This window comes from Brassica oleracea, chromosome C7, assembly GCF_000695525.1.
Source record: "Brassica oleracea var. oleracea cultivar TO1000 chromosome C7, BOL, whole genome shotgun sequence".
Classification (NCBI taxonomy): Eukaryota; Viridiplantae; Streptophyta; class Magnoliopsida; order Brassicales; family Brassicaceae; genus Brassica; species Brassica oleracea.
In genome coordinates this window covers 2,256,902-2,281,869 of record NC_027754.1, presented here as the reverse complement: position 1 = coordinate 2,281,869, position 24,968 = coordinate 2,256,902, and the positions used below count along the sequence as shown (strand labels likewise).

The following is a 24,968-nucleotide window of genomic DNA, read 5'->3' as shown; positions in this document are numbered from 1 at the left end:
TATATTAGCATGCTAATTAGAACATCAGCAATGATAAACTCTAATAAATGCTCTCACTAGTGCTCTTAAAGTGAAATAATAGAAAAATAATAATTTTTTAAAAAAAAAAGAAAGAGAACATAGAATTATGGAGAACACTATTGAGAGAAATTTCTACGCATGTCATAGAATAAGTGGCTCTATCAATATTGTGATATACCTGTCATGCTATTAAAAATCTCTATTTCTCAACATAACTTTTCTTTTTGAGACCACTGCCATTGTTGATGCTATTAAAACTTTTTGAGATATTCGAAGGCACAAAAAACACAATCTCGTGTTATTTGGAAATGGGTTTTTAGTATTATTTGCCTCAATAGTGTTACTTGCCTTTAGGGTCCCAGTCAAGCATGGCCTTAACTTTAATTTCGAGCAAACCCTGCACATTTGTGGGGTTAGAAATTTGCAGTGTATTTAACCATTTAGAATAAAATGAGGAACTCGGAAGAAGAAACTATCACTTGTATAAGCAGAACATGTTTAACTGTAGAGTCGATGTAGTCCTTGGTTGGTTGACCGGAGGGAACAATGTAACCGTCCTTGAATTTCATGGACTTGAAACCTTGAGCACGGAGCTTTCCACTCACAATGACCTGAGAGTAAGGATTTGTGTTAAAAGAAATGAAAAGTGTTTTTGAGATATTTTATAAAGAGAAAAAACAATGACCTACTTCAGTGGAGTTTTTAGATTAGGTTTGATTGAAGATCAGACGGAGCATTTTAAATTGAAGGAGAAAAGGGGCAGATGGAACAAATCCATTTAAGAAGACTTAAAGAGCATAATAGATTGATGACGTGTGGGTTACGGAAACGGCGAAGTGCATAGAATTTGATCGGCGACTACGAAGTGAGATATTCGGAGAAGACAAAAGTTAGGCTTCAGACACTCAAAGGCATTAAGAAGCTCCAAAATGAAAGACCAATTTCGACGATGACATGGCACAAAGATGGTTTATGATAGTCTGATTTTTGTAGCTGACGTGGATAAGCTAAATGAAGCTCATATCCCCCTTTTTAGTATTATTACTAGTTGATACTCAGTTCGGGTTTTCGAATTCAGATACAACATTAAGAGAGGGCAATAACTGTCTAAACCAGCAAAAAGGTTTCAAGTTCTGAACCATCATTTGAAAAATTGTTCAAACTTGTACCAATGATAAATCAGAGACGTAGGATGATCTCAAAAACCACATCAAGCAGTAATCTCTTTGTTGAGCTTTGCAAGCTCATGTCTGACTGTCTCACCACACCAGCCCTCTGCAAGATACAACAAATGAAATTCATTCAACAGAGTGACTAGGACAAGTAAATGATTAGAAACATAACACTGATTTTGAGGTTTCACATTTTCTTTAGATAGACCAGCCATTTGAAAACATTTATGTTTCTTACGAGTATAAAGAAGGCAGATAAGAATCATTAATCATCAAGGAGAGTGTAATTGTAGTAAAACAGAGAGAAATGGAAACTGAACTTGATTTTTACCTCTATAATGCCAACATATTTTGATCACTGTGTTCTATATTTGTGATAAAATAAATCTTAGGATTATCATATGATATTTCTCTGATAAAAATGCTATATAAAATCACCCATCAAATATTATTTACCATAAATTTCTATCAGATCTCTACATTTAATCCAAACTTTAGAAAAAAATATTAATCTTATTTCTAAAACATAATCTTAAAATTTTAAAACTAATTATATTATGTTTTTGAGCACCAATCAGTGTGATACTGAATTAGAAATTTGAAATAGATAAATGGTATAAAATTTATATGTACATGTAATAGTTATTACTTTTATAATTGCTCTAAATATAAAATAAATACTATATCCAATAAAATTTACTCAAATTCTCTGAAATTTCAAATATGATCGATCCATTGAAAAAATTAACTTAAATGATCTCTATTTTAATATATAAAAGGATTTCAATTGTTTCTTTATCAACAGAATTTCCTCATATAAATCAAATTTTTATTTCTTAATTTTTACCTAAAAAATATAGACTGTGAATTAGATATCTATTTTTGATAAAATATGAGCGAGTCTAATGCATTAATATACCAAATAAGTAAAACAGAATCTGGAATTATGCAAAACCACCTCCTTTCATCTAAATTAAAGGAGCTAAGTAGCTTAAATTAGATATATTGTAACATAGGATACATTTGACTTCCTATATATACATATACTTTCTTGTTTCTTTACACACAACAAATTTTATGATAAAAATCAATTTATTCATATTACCAAGGATGGAAAAATCACTTATATTTTCATTTAATGTTTTAACTCTCCTCGTCATTTTTGTACTAGGTTTGTGTCTATACTTTTTTAATATATATTACATTTATTCTTAAAAGAAAGAATTTAGAATTTCTTTATTTTTTGTTTTTTTACAATGCATTACTTTATTTTTTAATAAGCTAAGTTGTTACAGACATTTTGTTATAGTTCATTTACACTATGAAATTGTATAATATCTTAACCAATAAAATTATATACAGTACTTTTATGATAAGTCTAGAAAACTGATATCGAAAAAGTATTTTGTGTTATTTCTTCGCCTATTTTGGCTAGATATATGGTTTAAATATATTATTAAAAAACTAAAATGATTCAATAAACACATTTTCTTCATTACTTCAAATTCACGTTTCCTGAGTAAATAAATATGTAAAGCTATAGTTTTTGTTTAAGAAATAAAGTTGTTTTTTTGTCGTCTTGAAATTTAGTTGATATATCATTTTACAAGGAAATTTACATGATAGTTATATATATATATAAATATTTATATCAGATTAGTTACATGTTTTGTATATCTCAAATAATCAATGATTTTAAAAACTAAATAAATATTATCTAAAATATTTTTTCAGTATTTGAAATCTACCAAAAAACAATTTTCATTACATACACTAATATTTATGTTTTATATATAACAGTGGCCGGAACGATGGGGCAAGGGAATACAAATAAAAAAGATATGTGTCGTATAAATCTAGATAACCAAATGCCTGGAAGTTGCCAAAACAAGTCAGCTTGCCTATCTGCGTGTAAGAAGAGGGTAGAAGGGTCAGCAATACAAGAAATAAACGCTCGTTGCTCCATCGGAAAAATATGTGCGTGCTATGCTCCATGTCCAAAATGATCTTAATGTTTAGTTTATTGACAACGAAACTCGGATATATTTATAATAAATTATGATGCAATTTATAGCAATAATTAAATAAGTTTTCAAATTATGTTATTGTCAAATTATGATAAGAATAAAATATGATCATTTGCAAATGTAATAAATGGGAAAATAAGTTGGAAAAAAATAATTAGAATTTTTAACTTCTAAATTTTGGGCGCTAAATGAGAAAAATTATGACTATTAGAAGAGCCTCCATGTATACACATATGCATGTCTTACAAAAATCTACTCTCTCTGTATCAGTTTAACTGGTGTTTAAGGATTTTGATTTTGTTTCGAAATAAGTGATGTTCTATGTAAAATTTAATGTCATTTGAAATTTATGACCAATTATAAAATACTACATCTTTTTTTATTGGTTGAATTAATTTTATTTAATGTTATTTTATGTAACCAAAGCCAATTACATAAAAGTTTATATTTTTTTAAAATCTGTGCAAAAACCTTAAACACCTCTTAAAATGATACAGAAGAGAGGAAATATTTTTATTATATCTCAACCACAATTTTTGTAACTGGGTTTCTCAACCACATTTATGCTGTTGTATTCAAGTACGTTTATATTAATTGTATAAAATACATATGGATCCATTTTGAACAATGATCATAATCATATTTACATGAAACTATTATTTTTTATAACTTTTGTTGATTAAAATAGGTATATTAAAGTATAAAGTTCAAGACCTTTGTATTGTGGTCTTTATTTACAACTAGAGGTTTTACCGCGCTACGCGCGGTTTGTTTTTCTATAAAACATTTAGATTTTAAAGTTAAACTTAAACACCAAAGATTAATTATATCATTTATTTGTTTGGCTATAATATTGGACAAATTACAATGAAATGTTTTGAAAGAGCATTTTTTTGTTTTAAATATCATTAATTTGTTTCTTAGATGCACATTTAGTTAAAGTCTCTATTAATCTTATAGTAATTATGTTTGACTCTTTATTAAAAGTTCAGATATTATATATTCAATAAATTCTAATATTTTCCGTTACTTTAGAGTTTCATATATTTTTTTTATTCATCATTTGATCTAATTTAAAACTATTATTGAAGAATTGGTTTTCAATATTTAAAATTTCTTTGGTATTATTTTGTTTTATCATAAGTATATATCAATATTATTATTTGCGAAGTAAATTTTTGGAATCGAGCTCTCACGTTAAAAGTTAGAGTGATTAATATCGCTTATACCCTTAATGAATAAAATATATAAATAAATTTAAAAATAAAACCGAAATTTTAATTTATTTGATTAGATAATTCATTAAAATTAATAATAGTAATAATTATCCAAAATCTGACAATATAATTTAAAAATAGATAATTTATGTATATATTGTATTGTTATCTGAAAAATTCTTTTAGTAAAAAGTTAAAAACATAAATTATATAACTAAATATTATCAAATAAATTTCTTGATTATAAAACTAAAAAATAGAATATTGAATGTATAAAATTTTTGGAATCGAGCCCTCACGTTAAAAGTTAGAGTGGTTAATATCGTTTATACCCTTAATGAATAAAATGTATAAATAAATTAAAAAATGAAAACGAAATTTTAATTTATTTGATTTGATAATTCATTAAAATTAATAATAGTAATAATTATCCAAAATATGAAAATATAATTTAAAAAGAGATAATTTATATATATATTGTATTGTTATTTGAAAAAGTCTTTTAGTAAAAAGTTAAAAACATAAATTATATAACTAAATATTATCAAATAAAATTCTTGATAATAAAATTAAAGATAAAATATTTAATGTATAAATAAATTAATAAATAAAAACGAAATTTTAATTTATTTGATTAGATAATTGATTAAAATTAATAATAGTAATAATTATCCAAAATCAGAAAATATAATTTAAAAAGAGATAATTTCTGTATATATTGTATTGTTGTCTGAAAAAATATTTTAGTAAAAAGTTAAAAACATAAATTATATAACTAAATATTAATCAAATAAAATTCTTGATTATAAAATTAAAAATAAAATATTGAATTATCCAAAATCTAAAAATATAATTTAAAAAAAAGACAATTCCTATATATATATTGTATTGTTATCTGAAAAAGTATTTTAGTAAAAGTTAAAAACATAAATTATATAATTGAATAATTAACCTCTGATCTAATTTAAAAATTAATATTGAGTTATTTTAAAATTTATTTTAGTATAATGAATATAGTGTATAAAGAACTTTTCAAAAATTTATGAAAATGTTTAAGTCCGCATGGCGGGCAAAACACCTAGTTTATTTTTTAAATAAGGATTTATTATAAAAAAATTAAATCTTTAAGAGATTTAAATATGAACGTTTTCTATTTATATACTACATAATAGTACATAATGATTTGTAATGCGATTATTTAGATACTACTACATAAAATTCCTAATGATTTGTAATGCGATTTACTAAGTGTAATCAAAAACCATAAAAATATTCATAAACCATAAACTACAAAGTTTCATTAATTATTTATTTTCTTTAGTATATACAAATTTTGTATGTTTTGACAGACTTCTATAAATGTATGTTAATTTATTTTGATAGAATTTTTACAAAACATTTAGAGTAGACATCAAAATAATTTTGGAATAACTTTTTAGTATAATTTTTAACTGAAATTTATTTTTATTTTTAAAATGATTCCTTAAAATATTGAAAAAAATGTAAGGGAAAAGTTGGCTAAGAAACTACAAAGAAAAGCAAAATTTGGCTAAGAAATCACACAAAATTAAAGACGTAACTATTCAAAGTGTTAATGTATATTATATTATTATTTGATATCAATCTAAATGATGGTAGAGAGAGTTGTGCATCAATAGCATACAGTCATCTGAGCTATCATAGTTATAATATAAAATAACACGTCTTTCGAAAGCTTAAAATCATTTGCTTTCCAATGAAATCAAACTCTAAACAAAGAAGCGTAGTGTTTGGAAATATCAAACCAAAGCAAGAGTGAAAGTTTAAAATAACGGTAAAAGCATAGTCTTGACCTAAACTGGAAATAAAGACAGTAACACTGCATCGAATGAAATGAGTGGTGGAATCTTATTTTACATGTTTAGCACACTTAGCCTTCTGTGATTCGTCTTTTTGTTATTGGTACTTTCATTTCTCTCATCAGCAACGAATCCACAGTCCTTGAAAGATTCACAAACTACACTTCCAAAAAGCACGTCAACTTCCTCACCCGCATCAAGTGGGATTTCAGTTGGAGTTGGTACAGGTGGCAGAACTTCTGGTTTGATAATCTTAGTAACAGTTATAGTCTGAATCTTGCCTGTTACACCTTCACCCTGAACTTATGTGTTTGACCAATGGTGTGTCGATCAAAGCTTGGGGGGAGTTGGGGGGGGGCAGACATCTCATGGCCAACACCAAGTTCTTGATTAGCCTATAAAAATTCAAGGAGGAATAAATGAGTTTTAATGAACTGGGAGAGGTTTAAGTTGATGGATAGTTACCTCAAAGTAGTTGTCAACTAATTCCACAGCATTCTTCCCTGTTAACTCACGTCCTGCGTCACCAAGTATGACGAAGCCGGTCGTTATTGTCGTAGAAGGAGAGATCTTTGCACGATACATGCGAATAAAAAAGTAAAAAATCAAACTCTAGAAAAATTAAACATAAATTTGTGAGGTTAGAGGTCAGACCTTGCTCACCAGCAACGTTAGTGTTGCCACACTTGGCGCACATCAACGAATAAGGGCCTTTGATGGCCTTACTTTGACAACCGATGCATGCAATATAATACCATGCACTGTCACGCTCAACATCATCAATTGTCGCTATGCAGTCGAAAGAACCTTCCTGCAATAGATTAAAAGCTAGTGATTTAGATAGACATGGTTTTTTTACATAGTTATCTTAAATTTTTATTTTACCTTGGCATATTCTTGCTTGATGTAAGCAAGGATTTTCCCAATTGTCATTGTCTCAGCCCTAGTAACCTCGTCTGCATTAAGCCGCTTAGCAATCTTTGGATTAGAACTCAACCTGTGAAAAACTACAAAACAATAGATTTGTCATGTTCACTCTAGAGAGAGTGAATAGAACAGTACTTAGAATTGAAAAACTCAACAATGGTGTCCCTATAATCACTAACCAGTTGTAATCAATCGTGGGCTGGACATCTTAATATATAAAGACACATGAGGTTGACATCGAACTGAGAGCTAAATTCACTGTTTCTGTCAACGCATTCAAAACACACGTTAGTGTACTATTTCATGAATGGCCAAAAATTCATAAAGTCAAGAAAAACACATATTACTTGAACCAGGACGTAACTGTACTTTAGACACCAGTCTAACTTAATGAGATATGAGCACACTAAGTCAACTTAACGTTAGACATTTACATGGACTTGATGAGTTTTTTTGAGTAATGAAAATCTAATATACGAAGGAAAAATCATAAACATGAGAACATTGACATAATTTATTTCAAGTTTGACTTGATGTGGCGAAACATGGGAAAAAAATAAACGTTAGTATCAGCAGTGGGTTGGTTATGCTAAAAGAGGAAATTGATTACCTCCTAGACGTTTTGGGTTCACAGTAGTGATCAAAATAACGGTGGAAGTGTCTTCAGTTGATGTGGATTTCTTGTAAAAATCTTTTGAAGCTTGGTCCCAAAGATACAGCTTTTTAACAGGACAACTGCGAAAGTTTATTTAAAGACAGGGTAAGTTTTATTAGTCTCTCATAGAGAGTACGCTTTGCAGTACATGAGGTCGTGATCATAATAACAGTTAACACATACTCTTTTGATTGCAAATGTACCAAAACATGACGCATGTTGATTATTTCAGCTTCGTCAAGGACTGTCCATTCATCAGCCTCAAGTGGCCAACGACATCTACAACATTGTTCATGAAGATTAGTATAGAAATCAAAATATATATCAACACGCAGATTCACAAATTAAAGTGGAGCTGATTTAATAAATAACAGAGATTACCGTAGAGGTCACCCCTGAGACCACAATTAGCTTGGATATCCTCATATGCGTGGAACCTGAACCTGAATGCGGCAAAAGAGAGGCGGATGTCGTCAAGGGGTTTGAGAACAGAGCCGTTTGAGAATGAAACTATTAAACTCTGATCAGCAAAGCAATAAATCTCCTTGCTTTTGGCAGCATAAAAATTCTGAAGGGTGTAAGTTGCTCCTGCTTTGACATGAGGCAGGTATGTTGGAGCACGAAGAGAGGATATGAATCCTTGCATCACAGTCTCCTGCAGTAGTAGAAATAATTCAGGTTTAAAGAGACTGGTTTAGAGTATGGTGGAATGAAAGTTGGGGATTAGAAGTCATACATGTTCATCAATGAGTAGGAGATCTATCCCAATAAAGGCCCCAGCTTTGGCTATGTTTCTTGCCTCCCAAAAAAGGATTACCCGAAATCGAAACCCTGACTCAGCTGGTCCTGGTAAGATGTCTTGAAATAGGCCGCGACGGTAGATTTTCCGAGCTGACTCTTCCCGGGGGATTTCGTTGCCATGGAAGTAGCTTCTGCAGAGTAGTTTTGTGGTTTTATGAGGGATTTAGGTTTAGAGATAGAGCTAGTATCGTTTGACAAAAAAAAAAAATATATATATATATATATAGGAGAAGTATCAAGGGAAGGTGAAACAAAACATTCAAGATTAGCTTTAACATCATCATTGATTGAGAAGGTTAGGTAGAAAAAAATCAGAATTGGAGAAGATGAAGCGAAAGATTCGGGGAAGAGACTATCGACACTTGAAGACGAAACCGGTTTCTTGGGCTTAGGCTGGGGTGGGCCAAATGATATATTAATGAGAATTCACGCAAAAGCCCAGTTTCACTCAGCAGCAGTGTGACACGGCGATTGTAAGCTTTCTGATTGGTCCGAATTAAAAATCCGACATGGACAGCTTCTTTACTCTCAATATCTTGCTTTTAGTATAGTAGATATCATTGTTATTAGATGTTACATGATCACAAATATATATAAAAAAATTATATATTTATCAAGTGTGCATGTTAATTGCCTTAAAAATGTGTGCATGGTAATTAATGCCTTTTGAGATATTCAAAGACACAAATAACAACTTCGTGATACCTCGAAATAGGGTTTTAGTTATTATGATGGGAAATTAATTTAAAGTTGACCAAATTGAAGAGAAGGAAATGAAGTGTTTTGGTCATAAATAAATTAAAATTTTGTTTTCTAAGGTGAGGGGTCCGGAAGAGAGGTGCTAACTTGTCAGGGAAGCTCAACTAAGTTATTAGATTCTTCGATGTTTAGGAAATTACTAAAGCTGAGAATCAAGGCTCTAAGTTTTATAAGGATTTCAATTGGGAAAGGAGACTAAGGGAGGTGTATTCAACTGAGATTTTTAGGTAATTTGTGTTAAAATGACAAATTCACTGTTATTAAAAAGTGAATTTTAAAAACTCATTTAAAATCCACTGTTATTGAACTTGACATTTTATAAAGTACTCTGAAATCCATTATTATTGAAAATATTTTAAGTTGTGGAATTTTAAAGTTTTCAGGTGATTTAAGAGTGTTTGGGTGGAGTTTCTTAGTTAAAAAAAAATAAAACTCAAATCCCATAGTTTTAGGTGATATTCTAGAGTGGTTTAACAAAAATCATTTTATTCTCTGCAATTCCTTAAAATCATCTAAAACCTCATTAGAAATCAACCTCAAATTTTAGATTGAATACACCCCCCTAAGTCCCACATTCTTTTGGTGGGACCCGTGGACTCCGTTTGGGAATCAATTGCTCCAGTGCTACTGCCCGGAAAAAATTCTCCAGTACTTCTGCCCGAAAAATTAAATAAATAAATCTTTAATTAAATCCGAAAAATAGGCAAAAGACCATGAAACCAAAAGGGACTTGCATAATTACAACCCAACCAAGGGCATTGGTGCAGACCATCCAGACCCGACCCATAAAATTTGGATCTGTTTCTCCATAACTTCCGAAAAATTAGTAAGAGTTGGTGTAACTCTAATCATTGCTAAATGCTAAGTTCATCATACCATCTACATATTTGGCCAACAAGCATCCTCTCTCACCAGCAAGATGAATTTTTTCCCTTCCTTCATCAAGTAAATGGAGGATGAAGTATTCATACATACCTCGCAAGTAGATGGCCTCTGGATTACCCAGTTGGTAGCACTTAAGCCTGAATGTTCTAACAGCATTGACCTGATCTAACCAGTCATTAAAGAAAATGAGATCGGCAGATTTGTAAAAGTAATCTTCTCTGCCAACTGCATTAAACCCGGGGAAAGAAACTCTTGCACAACCAAAGTCCCGGATACTGGTTGTTGCTACCTTGGATAGAATCTTGTGAAGCATGGAAGGAGGGAGAGAAGACAAGTTGAAGTTCGCCATGGAGAGATATTCGTTTAATAAAGTAAATGGAGAGATATTCGTTTTATGAAGTAAATGGAGAGTATTCCCGTTAAATTTATTTGGAGAAGGTGATAATGATCATCTGACCCATCTACAAGTAGACGCCTCGAGAAGACACGAGTTCAGAAGACACGACTTGTCACTGCAACAGTGGCATACCTTGGATTTGAAACTTTTGGATTTGAAACTTTGTATAACTTTAATTGATAAAAAAATTATAACTTTCTATAAGTAAGTGAAATAACTGATTTAGAGTTGTCTAGAATCATGAAACTAAGCAAAACTTGAACGATTTAGATAGTCTAAATATAGGAATCTATGTCAAATTTTATGAAATTTAGATATTGTATGGTTATATTTTGCAAGAAATGATAACAAGAAGCATTATCGGAGATAATAAATTAAAATGCTAATGTTTAGTAATTTTAATTTCTGTTATTTAATGATTTATTACCCCAACTACAAGTTGTAACTCTTCCATTTAAGAGTGATTTGATAGACGGCTCTAGAAGACACGACTTCTTCTACACGACTTCTCATGGCAACAGTCACATGTATTGGATTTGAAACTTTGTATAACTTTAATTGATAAAAAAATTATAACTTTCTATAAGTAAGTGAAATAACTGATTTAGAGTTGTCTAGAATCATGAAACTAAGCAAAACTTGAACGATTTAGATAGTCTAAATATAGGAATCTATGTCAAATTTTATGAAATTTAGATATTGTATGGTTATATTTTGCAAGAAATGATAACAAGAAGCATTATCGGAGATAATAAATTAAAATGCTAATGTTTAGTAATTTTAATTTCTGTTATTTAATGATTTAGTACCCCAACTACAAGTTGTAACTCTTCCATTTAAGAGTGATTTGATAGACGGCTCTAGAAGACACGACTTATTCTACACGACTTCTCATGGCAACAGTCACATGCATTGGATTTTAAACTTTGTATAACTTTAATTGTTAAAAGAATATAACTTTGTATAAGTAAGTGAAATAACTGATTTAGAATTTCTAAATATATGAAACTAAGCAAAATTTTAACGATTTAGATCGTCTAAATATATGAAACTATGTAATAGTTAAAGAAATTTAGATATTTTTATTGTATATATATTTTGCAAGAAATGATAGGAAAAAGCAGTATCGTAGATAATAAATGAAAATTATAATATTTAGTAACTTTAATTCATGTTATTTAATGATGTATTACCCCAATAACAAGTTGTAAGTCTTCCATTTTGACACGAGTTCAGAAGACATGACTTCAGAAAACACGACTTCTCTCTCACTCCAACAGTCGCGTATGATCATCATTACACTTTCATTAAAACTCCTCAACACTAAACCGTCTACAATCATCATTACATTTGCATTTAAACTCCACAACACTAAACCGTGTACAATCATCATTACATTTGCATTTAGTTACTCCACCGCATTAAGTAAAATCGTCTCCTTCACTGCAGAGGGGTAGTTAGATCCATCATTACATTTACATTTCACTGCAAATTCGTAAAGAAAAGATTCATCATCTCTCAACAAACAATATGGCACACTACAACAGACTTTCTGAAGTTGTCTATGACAAGAAGCTCATGTGTTGGCGTTTCAGAGTGAAAATCCGAAGGATCTACCCTTTCTATTCCTATGTTACCGGCAATGGACCACACTGGGTTTATGTCCTAGCAGATGAAGATGTAAGTGCAAAATCATCATCTCTCTAGTTTCTAATAACAACAATTCAAAATCAAAACTTGATCCTTGAACTTTATTTATGCAGGGAACCAAGATGGAGATGACCATTTATGATGTATATGGAGATAGGTATAGAAGCCTAGAGAAACAAGAGAGAAAATATGTGGAAATCTTTCGGGTAGAAGTTGACCATGCCTATTCAGGTTTCAATGGAGCAATCGGCTTTACTTTGACTTCACATCATCGATCCTCTGAACAATCGGCTTTACTTTGACATCAAGAGCATCCATGAAATCCCTCACATCAGCAACATGGACAGAAACTATCCCATAGGTACGAATTCTAACTACTAAATAGACATCATATATGCAGATGTAAGTAACAGAAGCCAAAATACTTATCTGGTAGATATAATGGGAGTGCTCTTCAACACGGAAGCCCATTTCGATAATCCTGAAAGGCCAAAGATGGTGTTTTACATAAGGGACAACATGTAAGTATAAAGTAACATATGATCAAAGCAAAATGTTTGCATTAATGTAATTGACATGTAATTGACACACCTTGTTTTATTCATCATCGTGAGAGCCAGATAAAATGCGTGGCAACTGGCCATCATGATTATGCCTTCCGGGAAGGGTTTCAAAATAGGGGAGGTCGTGTAGAGGTGATTGTGGTCCTCAAGATGTGGAGGGTCCATAGATATATTGGTAAGTGTAGTTTATGTGTTGAGTTTTAAATGTGTTAGTTGAGTAAAACCTTTCCTCAAATCATTTATACAGGTTATGTTGGTCCTATTGAACTATAGCTTGAGACCGAGGGTGGATTATCTGACTTCAGGTTCAATCCACTTTTGCTGGAGGTTGAGGAGTTCATGCAGTCTCTACTACGCAGTGACCCTTATGTTCAGAGACATGGGGCTATAGGGCCTTTGTAAATCTGGTTGTTCTCATTGTTCTCCATCTTCGTACTTGTCTTAAACCTTTTAGTTTGCTGTACAATTGCTAATGTGTGTTAAAAATCCTATGTTAAATGTTGGTGAAACTTTATGCTTTTCAATTTTTCAATTTTCCAACTTTGTAAAAACTACACAAACTTGAAGTTCTTGTTCGTATGAACAGGTCGAATTTTGTGTTAGTTTCATTTTCTCAAATGTCCAACATCGTAAAAATTAGAGAAACTTTTTCAATAGATCAAACTTCATAATCGTTCAACTTTGCATAACTTAGGTGAAACATACGATAAACTTAGAAAAAACAGAAAGTTTAACTTTGTTATAGCTTTAGGAATTACTTGTACATCAAAAAACCCAAATCCTACAACTACAACGACACTAAGACCCAGAATAAGACGACCTCCTGATATTATTTTGGGACCTTCACTCCTTATTGTTGCTTTGAGAACTTGAACTTCTTCTTCTAGCATTCGAACTTGGTAGTCCAACTGTCGTATCTCATCAGTGAAAGCTTCATCAACCCATTTGAAGATGTGATTGTCGTTCTCAAGCTACAAAATTTTGTTTAAAAAAAATTAAAGGCACAGCTGTTCAAAAAATATAAAGATACAACTTCGGTTAAAAAGCCTACACGAACGTACCTTCCTTTGAGCCGCATAGCGACACCGATAATACCAGCGATATGAATTTTGATTGGATTTGGAGATGAGCTCCGTCATGTGCTCCCCACACCAACACTTAATAGGTATTCCCGGAGTTCTTACTCGTATCCCACCACCGGTCGCGGAAGATGATGAATCGGACATTATTTCTTGGTAGAGAATAAAGATTGAGAGATAAATGGGGAAGGGAGAGCGAAAGGGGAAGATAGAAAATGAGGAAAACCCAAAAAATGGTTTTAATACTTCTCTTAAACGATCAAAAAAGCTGGTGGGTGGGAAAATTTATCCTACGATTTTCGTGATAGAAGTTTCACCAAGTTTGCAGTTTTACATAAAACATCATAGTTGTACTTTTAAATTTTTTCCATTTATCTTAGTTTTACTCTATTTGAATGACTGATTTCATGGTTATACCAATTATATTCTATTTCCTATATTCATTTATAATACGATTATATAAACATAAACTTGATTCATGGCAATAGTAAGTTTTCAAATGTGACAAGGTGAATATTAGCAAAAAAGCTATAAGAACACAATGTATTTCGTATATGATTACTAATAAGTAAAGAGATAGGAAATTTATTAGTTCTGATTAAATCATAATTAGTTCTGAACACAATTCAATGGTTATTGTGGGGATGTTCATTTAGTTGTACAGACACAAAATACAAATTTCACACATATCCAGTAAAGAAAAAAGTTATACCTGCAAAGAAAAAAGTTGTACTTAGTTCCCATACAGTAAAAACATTAAAACCGAAAGTGAAAGGTTTACAACCTATTCCTCTTGTGTTTCTTCTGGAGATGTTCATAATGTTCCTTCTGTTCCAAATCAGTGCCCACATTCTCTTCTTCTCCATATCCACTCTCACGCTAACCATAGTTCCTACTACATGAGCTTTCTTTCTCAACTCTTGATAGTTGCTCGGTTATTTGAACTATTTCCAATTCTTGGACGTCCTCTACATGTAAAATACTTCTTCTTTGTTCTTTATCCACCGATGTTAGATAAACAAACACAGCGTCATCATCCAAAAAATATGATTGCCTCTTAGGTTCCACTACCAATGGAATGTAACCCAAATTCAGCCTCTTTGTAAACAGATATATTCTCATCTTCTTGCATATCCTCTCCTTCAACAACGAATAAGAGATCTCCTCTAATGATGATGCCCTAAAGGATATAGCATACAAACGAGCATTGGTTGGAATCCATTCATAATCATCTCCACACTTAGAATAATGTCCATCATAATCAAAGTGTATGTTTGTAGAAGAAAGACAAATCTGTAATACAAATTTTTTTTATACCAAACCATTGAGTTATACCTGGTTATATAGTTAAAGTATTTAAGTTATAGTAAGTTATAACTTCTTACACAGTTTTGTCAGTAATCAACTTTTCCCAACTTTTCCCAATTTTGCCTAATTTTTCCCAACTTTTCCTAGTTCTTTGTTTTCTCCTCTTAAATTTGTTTCAATAGTTATCATCATTCTTTGATTCCCGACGTTCTATCTTTTCTTATGTTTATACAGTTTTTGATTATCCAATTCCCTAATAGACAGACCATTCACACTTTCCGATCCTCGATTAGTCCAGTCCAATTACAACTACGAATCTTGTAAATCGGAATCTCTATAAATCGATCGTCTATGGTGAATTCTAAACATTGGCCTTAACGACGATTTAAGATACATACCCTGTAAACGGAATCAATAGCTCAATGATTTAACATCCAAGCGACAAAACCAAGTTACCTCAATGCGATGATAGCGAGGAAGAAGAGAACTCCCGAAGAAACCTGCGGGTGAGATGAAAGAGAGAAAATAACAGATTCGATTACTCCCGATTTGGAAATGGAATAATGATTTTTGATTGGTCATCTGACATCATTCAATAGGTCAAGTAGAGAAAGGGCACTTTCGACATTAACCATCAATATTGAGAGTATCATAATAGATAAGAGTATGACAGAATAAGTAAGAGTATGACATAATGAATTTCGCCTCATTAAGAGCATCTGAGCGTTTCACCCTCCGTTTGGTACTCTCTACTCCTTCCTAGGTGAGCATGGCCCTATAAATATGGGCATCTGTTTGTTCGCCTTAGTCTCAGATGTGTGGAATGGCAGTCGCTGGGATCTGCCCCCAGCCAGATCTGAGAAGCAAGTGAGTTTATTGGCCTTCTTCTCCTCGCTGTCTCCTTAAGACAGAGCTAACTTGGCTTCATCGATCATCGATGGAAAGGTACAAAAAGGCTACATCTCTAAATCTGTGTGGAATGTGATCTTTACATGATACTTATAGATATCTCCGCTATCAGTTTATAGTTTTTTTCTTAATGTAATACTCAGTTTGGGTTTTTGAATTCAGATACAAAATCAAAAGAGGGCAATAAATGTCTAAACCAGCAAAAAAGATTTTCAAGTTCTGAACTATCATTTACAAAATTCTTCAAACTTGTACCAACGATAAATATCAAGGCGTAGGATCATCTGAAAACCGCCATCAAATGGTAATCTTTTTCTTGAGGCTTGCAAGCTCATGTCTCACCACACCGGTCCTCTGCAAGTTAGAACACATGTAATCCATTCGATAGAGTGACTAGGACAAGTAAATGATTATGAGTTTAACATTATCATTAGAAACATAACACTGATTTTGAGGTCTCACATCTTCTTTCGATAGAACAAGCCATTTGAAAACATCTATGTATCTTAGGAGTATAAAGAAGGTCAGATAAGGGATCATTAATCATCAAGGAGAGTGTAATTGTAGTAAAACAGAAAGAGATGGAAATTGATCATGATTTTTACCTCTATAATGCCAACATATTTTGGTCATTTGATCATTTTGTTCTATATTTGTGATAAAAACATTTTCTACATTTCTCTGATAAAAATGCAATCCAAAATCATCCATCAAATACTATTTACCATAAATTTCTATCATATCTTGTTGGGATTTATTAAGCCCATGTCCAACTCTATATTGTTTGATTGGTACGAAATTGTCTATTTTGGGCATTAGATGCTGGCCCGCATGGATTTACTTTTGGTTTCTTTTCCAAAAGACCTCGTACTAATTAGAGTTGAACTTCTATTTGGATATTATACTTTCCTTTGTCTAACTTCCGACATGGGACTTAGATTGACATCTCTCAGATATCTACATCGAATCCAAACTTTAGAAAAAATATTAATATTCTTTCTAAAACATAATTTTCAAATTAATTATATTATTTGTGCACCAATCAGTGTGATACTGAATTAGAAATTTGAAATAGATAAATGGTATAAAAGTTATACATATAATAGTTGTTACTTTTTATAATTGCTTAAACTAAATAAAAATAAATACTACATCCAATAAAATTAAATTTCATCTATGATCGATCCATTAAAATCATTCACTTAGAGGATTTCTATTTAAATACATAAAAGGATTTCAATTGTTTCTTTATCAACAGCATTGACTCATATAAATCAAAATTTTATCCAAAAATATAGACTATGAATTAAATATCTATTTTTGGTAAAATATGAGCGAGTCTAATGCATTAATATGCAAAACCACCTCCTTTCATCAAATTAAAGGAGGTAAGTAGCTTATATTAGATACTAGAGGTTGTTCTGCCCTACGGGCGGGAAGTTGTATTAAAAATAATTTATATGAATATATATATTAATTTATGAAGTATTTAAAAAATCAGTGTAGAATGAAAATGATATTATAAATCAACAAATAATGAGATCATATTGTTATTTTTAATAAAAAAATTGGTTATATTCGTTAGTTATTCCAGTGATATATTTATATTTATTTTTAGTTCTTTGTTTGGTTATATGTGTGAACTATAAATTTCAATGGATCGCTTTTGGTTGAATGTAAGGAGACTGAATCTTAGAGTTGTTGCATTTGGCTAAATTTGTAATTTTGTACTTAAAATGGTTCGAAAGAGAGTAGTGTTCACTTTTGATTTATTCTGAAAACGCTTATTTTATTTGTGTCTTTTACTTTAAGCTATGTACAATCATGTTACACCTATGTATTTTTGTCTGGTTGGTGTATTTTACAGAGTTCATCCAAACTATACAATTTTTTTTTTACTTTCATTTTAATAAAACAAATCATGGTAGAGTTTTTTCCTATTATTATACCGTATATATAAATGTTAACGTTATACAATAATTATGATTCTTGGAGAAGAAATTGTAGCCATATGTCTGTGTTGTTTTAATATTTAGTTACTCATATTTTCGTTTTACTCATATTTTCTTTCTACAGGTTGTAGTTACCGAGTTAGTTACTGCTGCTATGTATTTATCTTACATTTTATTCACTATCCCTTTTTTATTATTTGAGGAGCACTATTATTAAATAACCTTTACCTTATGTGTTATTATCAAAAATGTCATTTCCTATGTGGCAACACCACAATCACTCTCACACCATATATTTAAAGATCCTCTTCTTACTAAGTTAATTACATATCTTGCCATTGATCATTAGATTTTAACGTACTATGATATATTATATGTGTCCTCATTATTAGATTTAGAAACCGGTTCTATAGTGAACGTTCACGAAATTGGTTTGTCCTATGCCCAAAAAAAAATTGATTTACCATAGACCATGAACGAGGAGGAACTCTCCAACACCTTTATACTCTATGGTTATTTTTTGCATAAATTCGAGACAGCATGATATATTGGTCATTTGCATCATGTATACAAACCACTAAAATCAAAACAGAAATATATAATTATCATCGGTTTTTCATATTCCCAATAAAATACATAAGAAGTCATGAAGCTATTTTGAGTATAATGATACAAACATTACTCTAAATGATTTTAGTGGCTTCGGGGTGAATTATTAAGTCAATCATATAGTTAAACCATTATTTTGTTAATAGATTTTATCATATATAAATAGAATAAATAGATTAACAGATTTTATCGTATATCAATTGAAATCTGTTGAAATTAAAAAAATAGATGTTTAACAAACACCCAGCTCGGTTTAATAAACAAGTTTCGTGTCTATCAACCCAAATTGAATTGTATTCGTGAATGTATAAATATTATGGGATTCTATGAAATTCATTTGGTGAGAAAACATTTCCGGAGTTATTGATTGTATAATTTTTTGTATTTTTGGTAGGTGTAAAATTGTTATGACAATTATTGTTTTCTAAATTATGTAGTTTTAAATTCTAATATACTTTTTGAACAAGTCAAATCCTTTAATATGACGATTTTAACTATTATTTCCTTAAATTTGGAAACACAAATAAATTTGGAATACTACCATGGAATTACATATGGCAATCATTAATGTAAATTTTTTTGTTGCGTTGATTTATCAGCGAATATTACAATTACGGCAAGTTTATAATTGTAGTGGAGCGCAAGTTACGTAAAATTAAATAGTGAGATTTTGATATCATTATGGCGATTTGCATGCAAAGCTGGTAACCCTAAACTCGTGTTTCTCATGTTTTTTTTTCTTAAATTCATAATAAATTTATATTAGTTTTTGCTCACTCTTATAGATTTGATTTTCCATAAGATATACTTAATTGCACCTACCAATTTTACAAACTTAAAAAAAACAAATAAGCTTACATTACATAAACATGCAAATTTTCGTTCCATAGTTCATTATATCTAATATTTGTGACTTTTGACTTTCTAATATCTATAGATTAAAAGTAATAGTTTTTTTATTCACTCATGACAATGTATGATTGCCATATGAATATTTCAAATTAGGAAATATGAAGCTAAATATGACACTAATTCCGGTTATATATGTACTCATTAATATTGGCAGAATTTGGTAATGGAAATTCACCGTGAAACCAAAACATATATTAATATTTTTGATCCTCATGACTGATTTTGAATTTAATTTCGTTGACTAGATCATCTCAGTCTGTTTCATATTTAGCACTAAATTTATTTTTGATCGTACCAATATATAATATATATACACATATTGTTGACTCGATCATGCAAATCAACCACTAAAAAAGTTCTGGAAAGCAATCACTAATCTATTGTTTTGGTGTGTTACATAATGTTCTTTTATATTGTTTTTTGTGTGTTACAAGCGTTAAGAAATATTAAATTTTATCACCGTTTACTTGGAATTATTTTTGTTATATATATATATATATTTAAAGAAGCATTCATGTTCCTCACTATTGTTTTGGTATGTTACATTTATGGTTCATATTTATATAATGCCATTTGTATATGAATATTAATCATATAATGCATGGGCAAATCTCGCGAATAATCCATGCCACTAATCTCAGGAAGTAATATATATATTTTGATTGACTCAATTATTGTGGCATAAATTAAAAGTTTTAATTTTTTTTAGTCTATTCATCATGTGCAACCATTAGTGTGTACTTAAACCGCTATGTCAATGTTTTCTCTGGCTCACAATTGTTAATTTTTGCCATGCTCTGACTTTTGGCCTTCCCTATTTCATTATCTGTATTTAAAGAAAGTGTGTGGCGATGAGTACTAATAGTATCTATGATCTTGTTGAAAACTGTTATTTTTTAAATACTTCCATGAATTCCACACGATGTCCCACTTCGTATATTCAACACTACGAAAACCAAATTTGAGTGTGAACATATAAAATGTGAGCTTGATACCAATAAAATAATTTGAAGTTTCTTAGGTTGGAACAAACATGCACATTACGTTTCGGTATGTTTTTGGTTTATACGAAGAATGTCTACGGCTATTAAAATGGAGCCTCAGTCATAGCTGGCTATATTGTCGAAATATTTAGTTTAAGGCAGGTATGCGTCGAATAATTATTTATTGAAATGAGAATGTAACATCCATCTGGTGGAAAATTGTCAAACCAGAAAACACAAAAACACGCTATGGTGGAAAAGTGTCATCCAGTAAACCTGAAAACACAAAAACATGTGAAATAAGATGTAGTGCTTTTAGGACCTCCATATTTGGTTGTGTTAGAGTTTGATCCTTCGTTAATGTCACATACCCTATATAGCAAGTAGCAACAGGGTTTGAAAGGAATCAGGGCATGATAAGATCTATATATATAAAGTAGGGATTGCTTCTCTCCCAAGGTGTCCACCTAGGATTCCAGCTCGCTAATTCGTACATCCTAGAGCTGACACCTGTCCTCTCTAACTAAAACTCATCGTTACATTAAAATTTCCGTTTGATTGGGCTCTACAATCAGGTGTTTTTGCGGCAGGGTAGATGTAATCGACGCCTGAGCTTCTTCTCACTTTCGGAAACGGTACGAGCTATGGCTTTGAATTTCAATGCGTGATTTAATCGCCCACGATTTGCTAGAGCACTTGATGATCGCAGACGTTTGTTTCTTTTGTTTCGATTTGTTCATCTGTTTCAGGCGACCCTCATGGAATCCACCTTGGAGTTTCTGGGAGACGATTAGTCACGGCCAGTCTATGGTGGGAGCCGTCATTCCGTGTTGAATCGTCTAGATTTCTTCTCACCGGCTATGTGAATCTGGAAGCGTCACAGACTGCAATCGTTGGCATTAGCGGTTTTATTAACTCCGGCATGAATGGGCAAATAGACTCGACGATCGTTACGGACAGGAATCGTTTCTTTAAATCTTCTTCCTCCTTTCTTCACTATCACCACAAGTAGAAAGATGACCATCATGAATGCTTGAGTCAACTGTAATTTTTTCCTCAAGATCTAAAAAAAGAAGATTGAATAATCTAAGATATAGAAAAGCTTTGCAATTTGGTGTTTGGCGTTTTTTATAAATCTACAATAATCATTTTGAGATTGTTTCTTCTCCTGTTTCATTACATCTCAGTGTTTGCTAATCTTTTCTGCTCATTTTAACATGTAACTTCACTTCACTGTGGTTCTACAACATATTGTCTGAGTGTTTTTTTACGCTCAAGCCAACCAGAAGTTACTGGGCGTGGATGTGGAGCATGAGGTGATGTCGCTACCAGTAATGACCCTAAGTTCATGGTAGGTAACCTCCTTCATTTGAATTCCATACCCAACTTTTGCAATGCCACTTTCACCTTTCATGGATCTCCTACAACTTGCAGGCTGGCTTTTCCTAAATACAACTTCTGGTACACATTTATATATACTTTGACAAAGAAACAAGTGACAGTGACAACCTTCGTAGCCAGGTAGTTTTCTCTAGCTTTAACAATTTATTCATGAGAAAAATACGGCTGTTTTTTGTAGCTTTGGTAATGGTGAGTTAGCCTCTTCCACAAGTTCCATCAAATATGTTGGTGTTAATAAAATAGAAACAGTAACAGTGTCAGAGCTCAACACCTATGTGGTCAACTCTAAACCTCAGGTACATTGCCGATATCTTTCCTAATGCTTATTGTTTTCACATTCCTTCATTTGTAGAGTTCTTTATTCCTTAAAAAGGGAATTTTATTCCTTACCAACATATCAGACCTAAAACCTTAGCAACATAAACTATTTGTAGGTACCGTGTGGAGATGACCATCTCGGATGCGATAGACTCGGGTGTGTTTGATGCAGAAATGCTAAGTTAACAAATGTGCGTGCGGCAGGAAGCGGGAGAGCTCATGAACTATGCAGCTGATGGTAATATTTCTCTCTTTCCTGGGGTTGACTTGAAGCTCCGGTTCAATTCTTATAGAGTGTTTTTGTGGGTCAAATCAATGTTATTTATCATGAGGTTTGAAGCTTTTGATGATGTGCGTGACATTGTAAGTAATATGAAGCCGGTTTTGTCATTAATTTTGCTATTATCATTCTCTTTTGTGGGGTTTCAGGGTATATAAAAGAGAAAGTAGCATTTTTGTGACTGGACTTAGTATTTACACAGCTCCTGTTGAGATATGTGAGAAGCTTGCTATTCCTGAAGCTGAATGGCCACGAGCTATTGGTGAATTGTGCGGTTTGATTCATATCAAAGAGGCTCTGTTCTAACACCGCATCGATATATATGTTTTAGCTTTGTCTCAACATCGATGGAGTGAAAGAAGACACTGAATGGATGTCAAAGGTAACTCTTTTCATTTAGCTTTTATATATTGAGCTATTATTGTTCTTTTTGTGATACTTTGTATCAGTTTTACTTCTGTTAGACGAGCGTGTCTAATGCCGTAAAGCATATTAAAATGGTGTTTGTTATCTTAAAACGTCTGTTTTGTTCAATCTGTTTATATACATAAGTGCTTATTTTATTTTAGATGTGTTCATTCAGTATCAAAATATTAAAGGATGCTGGTGTCAAAGTGTTTTTTATACACTTTATCGTTATGCTTTGCTATTGCTTTGCACAGGTAAGCTTGAAAAGGGGAAGAGATATGGCTGAACTGGTATCAAAATATGGTCTGCCGTCACTGGCACAACTACATGGCTGAACTGGAAAAGTGCTGGAGGAAAATAAGGTGGTCTTTACATGAATACTACTTGGTCCAAGAAGAACAATACGAACGCAATTTGTAGCTAATTAATCATACCCTTAAAAATTTACAGTACGAATGAAATCCTTGAGAGATGTCCAAAATATTTTTATTATAAACATAGAAATTCAACCATTTTGTTATGTGACACCACCGCCGTACTCCTCCCCCACGAAACATGACTCTTACATTTCCTTACCTTTTTCAAGTTTTCTAAAGTTAGTTAAAAAAGTTTATTCAACTAAAACATTTATCAAATAAACCATATCATCCCAACTTTTATAGAAATATATAAAAGGGTATCAACGCATTCAAAACAAATATATAAGAACGAAAAATAATTCATAATTTATGTATCAACTGTAGTGCAAGTATTTTTATTTACTTACTTTTATAATAAAAATATAACACACTAAAAATGTAAAATAGTTACATTTTTGAAAAAAATAAAATCTTTTTATTAATTTATTAAAATTTTGATTTCTAATAAGAACAACAGAAATAATAGTAAAAATTAAAATCATTTTTAGTTTAGAGTAAATTGCATATTTTTACACGTATATGAAAATAGAATATATCTTTTAATTGACCTTCACTTGCTTAACAAAGATTAATATAGAAAAATATAAGTCAATAACAACATCAATTACAATAATTGGTGTTAAAACAAATATTTTGTATCATTTATTAATAAGTGTTTCAAATTACAATATAAGTCAATAACAACATCAATTACAATAATTGGTGTTAAAACAAATATTTTGTATCATTTATTAATACGTGTTTCAAATTAATATCATTTTTCTGATACTATTTATGTGTTGTAATATGATCTTTTTTTATAGTATATTATACACATTTTTTTTGTAAATGCAAACCTAAAACAAAAATCACAAAATCATTAAAAAAAATAACGTAGATCACAAGTAAAGTAAATTCCGCCCGTAGGGCGGGCCGACCCTAGTATTACTATAAAAAACAGTTTTCTCCCTCCTCCTTAGGGCAGATCAGCTGCCACCTAGATAATTCACTTTCTCTTGCACCGAAACGGCGGCATCCATACGAAACTCGGCGTTTCATTTAAACGCGTGACATGATGGGCTTTCTTCATTATTTTCCTGTTGGGCTCTACGTTTGATTGCTCTATCCGGCCCAAGACCATGCGACTCACCCTCTAATCCAATTTCTCGATCGACAATTTGCAGATCGCCTTCGACCTCGACTCTCTGACGTCTTATCTTCCTCTCGCCATCTGAAACGGTCCGAGTAATGGCGTCGTGTTCCTATTGCTTCTTTGATTTGTTTTTACATTGTATTTGAGGGGCATGAGAGTTTCTGGGAGCTATAGATAGTGAGAGACGAGAGAATGAATGGTGGTGATGAGGTCGGAGCTTAAATTGGAGATTCCCTCGGGCTTTTTGGTGAAGGCAGTGCTGGCGAAGAAGTTCAAGAAGGTATCCTCTCATCGATTCACTTTCCCGTATTTTTCTATGCATCTGTTTCTACTTAAGCCCCCCCCC

General features: G+C 31.6%; 2 protein-coding genes and 3 long non-coding RNA genes across 11 annotated transcripts in view; 3 read left to right on the top strand and 2 right to left on the bottom strand.

Moving 5' to 3' along the window:
• Positions 1-2,270: 2,270 nt before the first annotated feature.
• On the top strand, positions 2,271-3,290 carry LOC106305494. The gene is made up of 2 exons (XR_001262995.1): positions 2,271-2,364; positions 2,994-3,290. It is a non-coding gene; the product is annotated as an uncharacterized LOC106305494 (long non-coding RNA).
• A 2,888-nt stretch (positions 3,291-6,178) lies between these two features.
• LOC106304172 lies at positions 6,179-9,008 on the bottom strand. 4 transcript variants are annotated; one of them, XR_001262663.1, is made up of 9 exons: positions 8,594-9,008; positions 8,239-8,512; positions 8,041-8,136; positions 7,813-7,937; positions 7,382-7,466; positions 7,161-7,282; positions 6,930-7,086; positions 6,741-6,845; positions 6,179-6,670 (listed from the first exon to the last, which is right to left on the bottom strand). XR_001262663.1 is itself a non-coding variant. In XM_013740567.1 (9 exons), the coding sequence occupies exons 5-9, from the start codon at positions 7,407-7,409 to the stop codon at positions 6,560-6,562; spliced, it is 477 nt and encodes a 158-aa protein (XP_013596021.1). In that variant the 5' UTR covers positions 7,410-7,466; positions 7,813-7,937; positions 8,041-8,136; positions 8,239-8,512; positions 8,594-9,008; the 3' UTR covers positions 6,179-6,559. The 4 variants fall into 4 exon arrangements, 2 of the variants coding, with proteins under 2 accessions (XP_013596021.1, XP_013596022.1); XR_001262664.1 differs by having other exon boundaries at positions 6,939-7,086; XM_013740567.1 differs by having other exon boundaries at positions 6,741-6,793; positions 7,161-7,288.
• A 1,253-nt stretch (positions 9,009-10,261) lies between these two features.
• LOC106302346 (putative F-box protein At1g67623) lies at positions 10,262-10,651 on the bottom strand. Its single transcript, XM_013738873.1, has one exon. The coding sequence runs from the start codon at positions 10,649-10,651 to the stop codon at positions 10,262-10,264; it is 390 nt and encodes a 129-aa protein (XP_013594327.1).
• A 10,557-nt stretch (positions 10,652-21,208) lies between these two features.
• LOC106304662 lies at positions 21,209-23,587 on the top strand. 2 transcript variants are annotated; one of them, XR_001262804.1, is made up of 6 exons: positions 21,209-21,299; positions 21,414-22,015; positions 22,099-22,361; positions 22,500-22,621; positions 22,813-23,045; positions 23,326-23,587. It is a non-coding gene; the product is annotated as an uncharacterized LOC106304662 (long non-coding RNA). The 2 variants fall into 2 exon arrangements; XR_001262805.1 differs by having other exon boundaries at positions 22,866-23,045; positions 23,326-23,573.
• Positions 23,588-24,617: 1,030 nt separating this feature from the next.
• LOC106304837 overlaps positions 24,618-24,968 on the top strand; it is a 2,378-nt gene continuing 2,027 nt past the window's right edge. For all 3 annotated transcript variants that reach the window (XR_001262846.1, XR_001262847.1, XR_001262848.1), the window contains exon 1: positions 24,618-24,902. This is a non-coding gene — a long non-coding RNA (uncharacterized LOC106304837). The remainder of the gene's footprint in view (positions 24,903-24,968) is intronic.

Coding starts and splice junctions, on each gene's coding strand:
- LOC106304172 (XM_013740567.1), bottom strand. CDS start 7,409: ATGTCCAGCCCACGATTGATTACAACTG. Junction 6,794..6,929: donor TAACGTTGCTGGTGAGCAAG/GTCTGACCTCTA, acceptor TTGGTGACGCAG/GACGTGAGTTAACAGGGAAG. Junction 6,671..6,740: donor TAGTTGACAACTACTTTGAG/GTAACTATCCAT, acceptor GAATTTTTATAG/GCTAATCAAGAACTTGGTGT.
- LOC106302346 (XM_013738873.1), bottom strand. CDS start 10,651: ATGGCGAACTTCAACTTGTCTTCTCTCCCTCCTTCCATGCTTCACAAG.